The following is a 9,210-nucleotide window of genomic DNA, read 5'->3' on the forward strand; positions in this document are numbered from 1 at the left end:
GCTCCGCACCACGGGCGGCAGGAAGCCTGCGTGGAGCAGGGCGGGTGGGGGGTCCCCTGGCGGCGCCAGGCCCCACGGCCGCACCGGATCCTGCTTCAGCGCCCCGGCCCGGATGACAGACGTGAACTCCCTTCGCGGTGGGGCCGGCCGTTCCGAGGGCTCCTCGTCCCCACTGTCCTCGCGGGCTTGCCTTTCCCTGGGAGCCGGTTCCACCTTGATGCGTTTGCTGCGCGTCTGCGGGGCCTCGTCCTTGTCGGCGGGGACGACCTGCTTCCTCTCCACCGTGGGCTCCCGCTCTGGAAGGGGCCGATTCTGAAGCCCTCAGCCTTCCCACGTGGGCTGGGGGCTCGCCCTGCCCTTCTCAGCTAGGGAATACTTGCTGAGGTTGTCACACTGGGAGGGGGGCCACTGCATGTAGTGGGCAGAGGCCAGAAGTGCTGCTAAACATCCTCCAGTGCAGAGGACAGCAAAGGACCGTCCAGCTCGAAAACAGCAGTAGAGCTGAGGTTGAGAAGTCCCAATCTAGACCTGTGCTGATCCATGGAACTTTCCAGAATACAACGTTCCACTTACTGGAAATGTTTTAGATCTGCACTGTCCCATGTGGCGAGTATGATCAAGATGTGGATTCCTTTTTCTTTTATTCTTTTTTGGTAGCAGGGATTGAACCCAGGGACTCTTAACCACTGAGCCCTGTCTCCAACCCTTTTTCTTTTGAGACAGGGCCTCGTAAGTTGCTTAGGGCATCGCTAAGTTGCTGAGGCTGGCTTCAAACTTGGGATCCCCAAGTTTGCCTGGTTAGTTGCTGGATTACAGGCATATGCCAGTGGATTTTTAATTTTAATGTTAATAGCCACATGTGGCTTCCAGACTGGACACTGCAGGACTCAGCAGTCCTGAGGGGCTTCCCAGGGGCCCAGGTGGGAGGGGCTTACCTGTGTGCTCTGGCCCTGGGCTGGATGTGTCCTCACAGGGCACACTGGCTGGAAGCTGGAAGGCATCCAGAGGTGTTTGGCCACACTCCGCTTGGCTGGGGACAAGAGGATGGCATTGGGAGCCAGGGGTCCCTGGCTGCCCAGCCTCTGGCAAGGGAAGGTGCCCTCCTGCCCCACACCACCTGCAGCAGTAAGTGAAGTCCCCCCCTACACTGTGAGTGCAGGTGACCGCACCAGGGAATATGGAGCCTCCACCCCAAAGTACTGAAAGGACTCTTCTCCAGACCCCCAAACTCCAAGTTGGCTTCTAGCCCAACCACACAGATCCACACAGCCATTGGCCAGCCTGCTGGTACTGTCAGGTGCCCCTGGGCACCCTGTGCTCCTGCTGTTTCTGTCTGGGTGCCCCTGGGCACCCTGTGCTCATGTGATCTCAGCATCTCCCTTCCAGACCTGCGGCTCCCCTCCAGAGCCCAAATCTGAGCAGAAGACTGCTTTCTCTCCCTTCTCCAGCCTTAGAGTCTGGCATTTTCCAAACCTGCCCCAGCCTCCTTTGGTCCCCCAGCACCCGTTTTGTTTCTCAGACCCTCATCTTCACAGTAGCAAGAGAGTTTTTCCCCAAAAGCAGATTTGACTATGACCCTCCTCAGATCTAAAGCCTCCTATGGCTCCCCAGTGCCCCATATGAAAGGCCTCTAGTCATCCTCAGCCTTTTCTTTCATGACTTTATACACCGGCCCCAAGCCATGCCCCTACTTCCTGTGGCCCTGAGCCTCTGTTTCTGCTGGGCCTCTGATGGCAATAGCTTTCTCTCCTCTGCCTTTCCCACTCATTTTCCATGAGTCGGTCTACTCTGTGGCCCTCCCCGGTAGGAGCCTACTATGGCTCCCCAGTGCCCAGAGTCAATTTCAGGCCCTCAAGCCTGAAATTGACCAGAAGCCACCATGAACCTGTCCCTCCCTCCCAACTCTTCTCTGTGTCCTGCCAGTGAGGCCGTCCCCTCCAGGCCCTCCCTCTCATGGTCTCCTTTCCCCTTCAGGTTTTCAGACCCCTCAGGGCTTGTCCTGTTCCCGAGGCTCTCCCTGAAGACCCCCACCCGAGCTGTGGACAGGTGGCAGAATCCTTGGGAGGAGTTCTCGGGGGCTGGGCTCTGTGCCCACAGGAGGGGCAGCAGCTCTCACCTGAGCACATGGCTGACCCAGAGCACGTGATGCTCCCCAGGGCTCTTCCCGCTGCCAGCCACGGTGGCCACAGACTGCAGCCACACGAAGCCCCCAGCACGCTGCAGCCAACGGTAGTAACCGGTCATCACCTGGCCCTTGTCCAGCACTGGACCCAGCCCAGAGTCAGAAGAGACCCAAGGGACAGGGCAGGGGGGGGGAGGGGGTCAGAAATGGTGGACAGGAGGAGGGGGCAGAGAGGGAAAGACCAGCAGAGAGAGGGAGACAGAGAGCCAGAGTCAGAGCCCCAGAGGTGGCCCAGTACGAAGCCTGCTGCGTTTCAAGGGTGGGTCAGAGACCCCACAGCCCCTTTAGCCCTCCGCCCACACCCTGAGTCCTTGCTGAGTCTCCTGCTGCCCTCTTCGTGTGACAAATTGAGCCCTTGGAACCACGGGTGCAGCAGGAGGCACCGTGGCCAGCCCTGAAGGAGGACTTCAGGGAACAGTGAGGGTACTCAGGTCTGGTTTGTGTTGGGGGGGGTCTGTGGTGTGTCTCACGGTCCAGGTGGCTTTGGCGGATCCTGGTTGCATCCTGTCCATGGACGAACTGGTAGCAGCTGCGGCCCACAAGCTCTGAGGGCCCCAGGTCCATATGGTCGCTGACTCTGGGATGACAGAAGAGGGGAGGAGTCCAAGACCATGGTGTGGGGGGAAACAGAGTTGGCTCCAGAGTGACCCGGGGTCCAAGCCCTTGCCCTGAGGGCTCCGGGCTTCTGTTCAGCTGTGAAGTGGGCATAATAACAGTGTCCCTCGCAGGGTGGCTGCGAGCATGTGGCAGAGCAGGGCTTTGATGGTGCTCTCAGCACGGGGACTGTTTCACTGTTAATCTTCCCCACCGCCCAGTGCAGGAGTGGAGGGAGGAGAGGCCCCAGAGGAAAGGGCTGGGGAGGGGCGGAGCTCCGTTGGCCCCGCCCTCCTCCAGCCCCAAGGGTCCCTCCCAGGCCGAGAGGGGAAGGGAGGGTCCCTTCTGCCTGTCACCCTGCCCCTCCGCTGCTCTTCCTCCTCCTGAGGTCCCCGATGCCCCAGTCCGCAGACCCAGCAGTCCCTTTGACTTCCACAGAACCCCAGTTCTCCTGTGCGCCCCATCCACGCGCCCCAGTCCCCGACCCCGGTACCTGCTCTCACAAGCAAGGATGGTGAGACCCAGGCTGAGGCGGAAGACGATCATGTGTCCATGCAGAGGCAGCTCAGCCAGTGGGGCTGGGGGCAAGGTGTGACCCAGAGCCACCAGGCCCAACGCCCGGGCCCGTAGGCGCCCTGTCACGTGGATGACCTGCTGGTGGTGGGTGTAGTTGGGGACAAGCAAGGCAGTACCAGTGGATAGTGGGCATGGTCGGGGCGGGGCAAGGCCAGTGGCAGGAAGACCATAACCAGGCCATCCCACCAGGTTCCACCTGTCACCCAGAGGCCCTGGGGCACGGAGGGAACGAAGGGGCCCCCAGATCCTAGACCTGGTTCCCTAAACCATCTATAGCTAGAGAAGCCTCCACCAGGGTTCCCTGGGTCACCCTCGCACCAGGGACATCGCTGGCAGGGATGCACAAGCTCTGCCCCAGACCACAGGATGTGCCTCAGAGGCTGGGACCAGATGCCCACACCCACCTTGTACCCCGAGGCCTTGACGTGCAGCCCCCGCTTGGTGAGGGTGGATTTCATGCGGATGAAGAAGGAGCGCTCCTGCACCCGGGAGGAGGCGGGCCCCTCCACAGGGCTGGTCTCTGGGGAGGACAGCAGGGCAGTTAGGGGGTCCTCGAGAGGTCACACAGCCCCACCCACCGCAGAGCCAGCGAGGCGCGGGACCCTGATAGGCTCAGAGTACACCTGATCATGCAGCTCGCTGCCACCTGCCCATCTCCCCTCTGCTGCAGCCAGGCGGGTCTTCAAGCTCCCATCAGACCCTGTCCCTCCTGCTCTAACCACCACAGCTCCCCAGGGTCCTGCAGTCTCTCCCTCCAGGTCTCGGCTCACACATCTCCTCCAGGAAGCCCCTCTCTGATCCCCAGGCTGGGCCAGCTGTTCCTTCTGGGGTCCCCTATCTGGGCTCTGTCCAGTTTCAACTGTCAGTCTGTCAGGACCAGGTCAGTCTTCCCCACTGGACTGTGAACTCCAGGAGGATGGAACTGTCCCTACTGTGTCCCCAGCATAGGACCTGGCACAGAGGGAGGCTCGGGAATAGCAACTAATGAAACTCACAAATCCAGATTATCCTGTGAGCCCTGATATGGTCTTACAAAAATGCTCACATAAAGTACTCTGTGCCTCAAGTTCAGGTGCAGACAGCCACACTTCATCCTCGTGTGTAATAGACGTCCCCCCCAAGCTGGCAGTCCCTGCTGATGTACCAGGTGTTTTTGGTGTTAAGCAAACCCAATATAGGAAAATCCAATTTACGGGAGAGTTAACCTCATAGGCCCCCAACATTTTAGAGCTAAAAGTAGCTTTCAGGATCTAATCTCCAACACTTTCTCTCTGCACCACAAGAATGGAAATTTCCACTGGAGGAAAGAGAGACAAGCCTGGGCTAGAGTCCAATTCAATCACTTATAGCTGTGTGACCCGGGGCAATTAACTTAACCTCTCTGTGCTGTGTCTCCGTGTTCTGCTGTGTAATATGGAGATAATAGTTCCTGCTTTTAGTTAGAATCCAATGCAATTATGTACTTAAAGGCACAGCACAATGCGAATGTCCCCCTACGCGTGCCTGCCTGCCAGATTATTTTCCGAAGTCACTCCCACCTTTATTCAGCAGGCAGAGAGGTCTTTCTGAAACTCAAATCTTGGGGAGCCTGGCCATTCTAGGGAGTTTGGCAGTTTTAGCGAGCCGAGCCTCACCGCTCAGGCTGATTCGTTCTACAGACTTGCTTTGCGCAACTCGAGGGAGAGTGGGTTTCGTTTAAAGGAGACAGAGCAGAACAGGCGCCCCCTGCTTCACCTGGGCTTCCTTCTTTTGGGGGGTCCTTGGAATTACCGATCTCCGGGGCATCCGCCAGCGAGGAGGAAGAGGAGGAGGAGGAAGAGGACGAGACGGAGGGCGGGGTGGGGGCCCGGGGGTCGGGGTCCGCAGCCCCAGTTGTTCCAGAACCTCCGAGTGGTCCCCGGGGTGGATGTAGTCGAAGACGCTGCTGCCAGTCAGCTCCACCTGCCGGCGGCCGAGGGGAGTGCAGGGGCGCGTCAGGTGCGCGCGCAGCCTCTCGCCCCAGGGCTGGGGCCCGCGCGCAAGTGTGCCCCGTGCCAATCCTGGGCTTTTTAGCAGAAATAACGTTCACCTGTTTAATGGAGGCCACAAACAGGTTCTTCCTGCGCCCTCCCAGGGGAGAGTCGTGCCCAGGGATTAATAAAGTTTTTCTAACTCTGACCACTCTAGGAAGAAGGGGCCCTGGGCTGACACCGGGTTGTCACAGCCGCGGTTTTCTAGCTCCTCTCCGCTCCCACCCTACAGCAGGCAGCCTGCACCGGCGGGGATCGCAGGGAACTCGGAAGGCGAGCGCTGGGGTAGCTTCCCAGCCCTGGAAAGCGTGAGAGCCCTCAAGGCAGCTCCTCTACATTCACGTCGACCTCCAAAATCTCTCGCAGGGGTCCTTCTCTCCCCGCCGCCCCCAGCCCGGACCCCCATCTCTTCTCCACTGCACTCCTGCCCCGAGTCCTCAGGAACCTCTGGCCTTCAGTCCCCACTCAAGCCCCCTCCCCACATTGCTAATTGACCACAGCTCTCCATTCATCGCCCCTCTACCGGGGTCACGGGTCTCCCACTAGTCCTCATCCCTCTGGACTGCTGCTCCCCCTCATTGACTCTGATCTCACTTTTTTTTTTTTTTTGCACCTGAGATTGAACCCAGGAGCACCGAGTCACATCCCCAGTCCTTTTTTATATTTTGAGACCAAGTCTTGCTAAGTTGCTGAGGCTGGCTTTGAACTTGCAATCCTCTTGCCTCAGCCTACTGAGTCACAGGGGTTACAGGTGTGCACCACCTGGCTTTGAGTCCCCCTTTTTTGAGGGGGTACTGGGGAGTGAACTCAGGGGCACTCAACCACCGAGCCACATCCCCAGCCCTATTTTATTTAGAGACAGGGTCTCACTAAGTTGCTTAGCGCCTGCCTTGCTTTGGCTGAGCCTGGCTTTGACATCTCAATCCTTCTGCCTCAGCCTGCTGAGCCACTGGATTATAGGCTTGAACCATCCCCCCAGCTTTGACCCCCCCCCTTTTTAAGCCTTTCTTCCACTCTTCCTGTGTGTCCCCTTCCTCTTGTCCAAATTCCTTTTCTTTCTCTTCCCACTCCCGGAATTTCTAACAACTTGATGACCAACTGAGCACAAAAACCAGCTAGCCAATGAACCGAAGTTCCCCAATTTCCCATTTGCCAACAGATTTGTAGAAATGATAAAAGTTGACAGCAATTTGCATTGAATGGACTGGCTAGGCCTAGAAGCTGCAAGTGGCCAGGGCTCCTGAGCCAGGGACTTCCGAGTCTCCCTGCCCTCCTTTTATTTTGCAGGAGCTGGGGCAGAAACAGCAGGTTGAGTTAACGACATAATGAGAGTCAATCAACTAAAACAGCAAGGTGGTGTACACCTGTGTAATCCTCGTGAGCCAGGAGGCTGAGGCAGGAGGGTCACACGTCCCAGGCCAGCCTCTTGGCCCTGTCCCAAAGAGGACTGAGAATGTAGCTTAGTGGTAAATTGCCCCACGGTTCAATCCCCAGTTCAGGAGTGGGGACATACTCACTCCCCAAGGCCGGGGAGCCTCAAACCCTTCCAACATGAATTGCTACAAACTGTAAAATGATTAAGAAGGAATGTGCTGGCAAACACTGTGCACCTGGCTAACCAGTTACTGACAAACGGATCTTTCAGCTCATTTGCTTTCCTCAAATTGACCTGTTATTTTAATGACTCTTCCCCCAACCACCACCATGAAGATGAGCTGGGGGGTGCCACGTGGGGTTCCAAGGAGCACACTTTGGGGACTGTGGATTCAGTCCACTTCTTTTATGGGTGGGGGTCTGGAGAGAGCAAAAGCAAGCACGGGCCAGGCGGTGGAGATGGTGGCCCCCTGGTGGTCCTTACCTGTGAGAGGCCCAGATAGATGGAAACTGTTTCTGAGATGTAGAGGAATTTTCCTTCCTGGTTCAAGGCGAACACAAAGCCGTCCAGGGACTAGAGTCGGGAGAAACGGAGGCAGGAGTAGGGAGGATTTCCAGCCAGCAAGCGGGAAGGCAAGCTCTGAAATCTGGGTCTCTGCCTGGGGGTGGTGGGCTTCGGTGACCCTCGAAAGGGGCAGGCAACAGCGAAGCCCGGCATTCACTCCCCAGGGGATGATGCGGCAGAAGGGGTGCTGTTCCCCGATGTGGCCACCAGGTGGCAGTGAGGAGCAACAGGCTAGGAAGGGGCCTCACCTGCAAGATGTGTCCTCCCAGGTGCTGCTCGAAGACCTCGGAGACCAGCGTCGCGGGGCCCCGGCGGCCCGAGGCTGGGCGGAGGGAAGGATGCGGCCAGGGCCTATTGGTCTGGCTGACCTTGGCCTGGGAAGGCCCCCAGGGAGCCAGGCTACAAATCCCCCACGATTCCCCCAAGTGACCAGGGCCCAGTAGAGAAGAGACCCGAGGTGGAGCGGGGGCAGAGTCACAAATACAGTGACTGAGACAGACAGATGGGGGGGCAGAGAGGGATTCGTTCGTTCCCACTCACTAACGCCCCCAAAGCTCACTAAATACCTCTGCCACAGGTCCTGCAGTGGGCAGTGCTGGGGTGTGACCAGGTGACCGGGACAGCCCAGCCCGCCCTCACTGAGCTCCCAGGCCAGGTGCAGATGAAGAAAAGCAAGAAACTAACAGGCACAGAACTATAATTTGTGGCCATGTCATGGAGAATAGAATAGGTGGGGGACATCTGAACAGAGGACTGAAGGGTGAGGAGGCGGGTGGGAGACGGGCTGAGAGAGACCCCGGGAAACAGGAAGGAACGGGGGATTGCAACACGACAGCCCAGTTCAAAAATGGGCAAAAGACTTGAATAGGCTTTTCTCCAGGGAAGATGTACAGATGGTTAACAAGCTCTGAAAAGGTGTTCAACGTCCTTAGTCGTCAGGGAAATGCAAATCACACCATGCCTGTAATCCCAGCGGCTCAGGAGGCTGAGGCAGGAGGATCCAGAGTTCAAAGCCAGCCTCAGCACTAAGCAACTCAGTGAGACCCTGTCTCTAAATAAAATACAAAATAGGGCTGGGGATGGGGCTCAGTGGTGAGTGTCCCTGAGCTCAATCCCTGGTACCAAAAACAAAACACCACAGTGTGAGCTGGGTACGGGGGAGTGCAGGCCTGTAATTCCTGCAACTCAGGAGACTGAGGCAGGAGGACCGCAAGTTTTGAGGCCAGCCTTAGGAACTTAGCGAGACCCTGTTTCAAAATGAAAAAATAAAAATAAAAAGGGCTGGGGATGTGCTCAGTGGTAAAGCACCCCTGGTCCAAGGGGGAGACCCCCCAAATGTCCATGCATGAGGCGTGGACGGCATGGGTGTGAGCACACGATGCTACACGGTTCCGCAGCCAGAGCGAAACTGACAGGTGACGGGACGTGGCCGAACCTTGAGAAAAGTGCGAAGTGGAAGAAGGCACACACAGGGACGTGGGCAGGACTCCAGCCCGGGACGTCCAGAGTCGGCCTCTATGGAGGCTGAAACGGTGAGTGGTTGCAGGACTGGGGGAAGGGGAGGGGCTTGATGGGGCTGGGATTGTTTTGGGGTGATGGAGACGGTTTGCAAACAGAGGTGACGACGGTGACCGCTGCAGAGCATCCTGACCACTGTACTCACGGCCACTGGGCTCTTCCCTTCACAATGGCTAATTTTATGGTAGGTAAATTTTACCTCAATAAACTTATTTTTTTTTAAATGAGATAAGGACAGAGACATTAAGAAGGAGATAAGGTAAGGGGCTGGGGCTCTAGCTCCGTTGGTAGAGAACTTGCCTCACGTGCACAAGGCCCCGGGTTCGATCCCCAGCACCACATTAAAAAAAAAAAAAAAAAAAAAAAAAAAGAAAAGAAAAAATAGACCCAAC

At 57.3% G+C, this 9,210-nt stretch overlaps 1 protein-coding gene across 1 annotated transcript in view; it reads right to left on the minus strand.

Annotated features, from left to right (window-relative positions):
• Positions 1–9,210, minus strand: part of Npas1 (neuronal PAS domain protein 1) — a 33,587-nt gene that overhangs the window by 9,829 nt on the left and 14,548 nt on the right. The window contains 10 exon segments of the mRNA XM_048791233.1: positions 3–296; positions 936–1,030; positions 2,117–2,264; positions 2,653–2,759; positions 3,270–3,427; positions 3,757–3,872; positions 5,123–5,191; positions 5,194–5,293; positions 7,220–7,309; positions 7,549–7,622. Of these exon segments, the coding sequence (XP_048647190.1) occupies positions 3–296; positions 936–1,030; positions 2,117–2,264; positions 2,653–2,759; positions 3,270–3,427; positions 3,757–3,872; positions 5,123–5,191; positions 5,194–5,293; positions 7,220–7,309; positions 7,549–7,622 (1,251 nt within the window).

Source organism: Marmota marmota, unplaced genomic scaffold, assembly GCF_001458135.2.
Source record: "Marmota marmota marmota unplaced genomic scaffold, marMar, whole genome shotgun sequence".
NCBI lineage: Eukaryota > Metazoa > Chordata > Mammalia > Rodentia > Sciuridae > Marmota > Marmota marmota.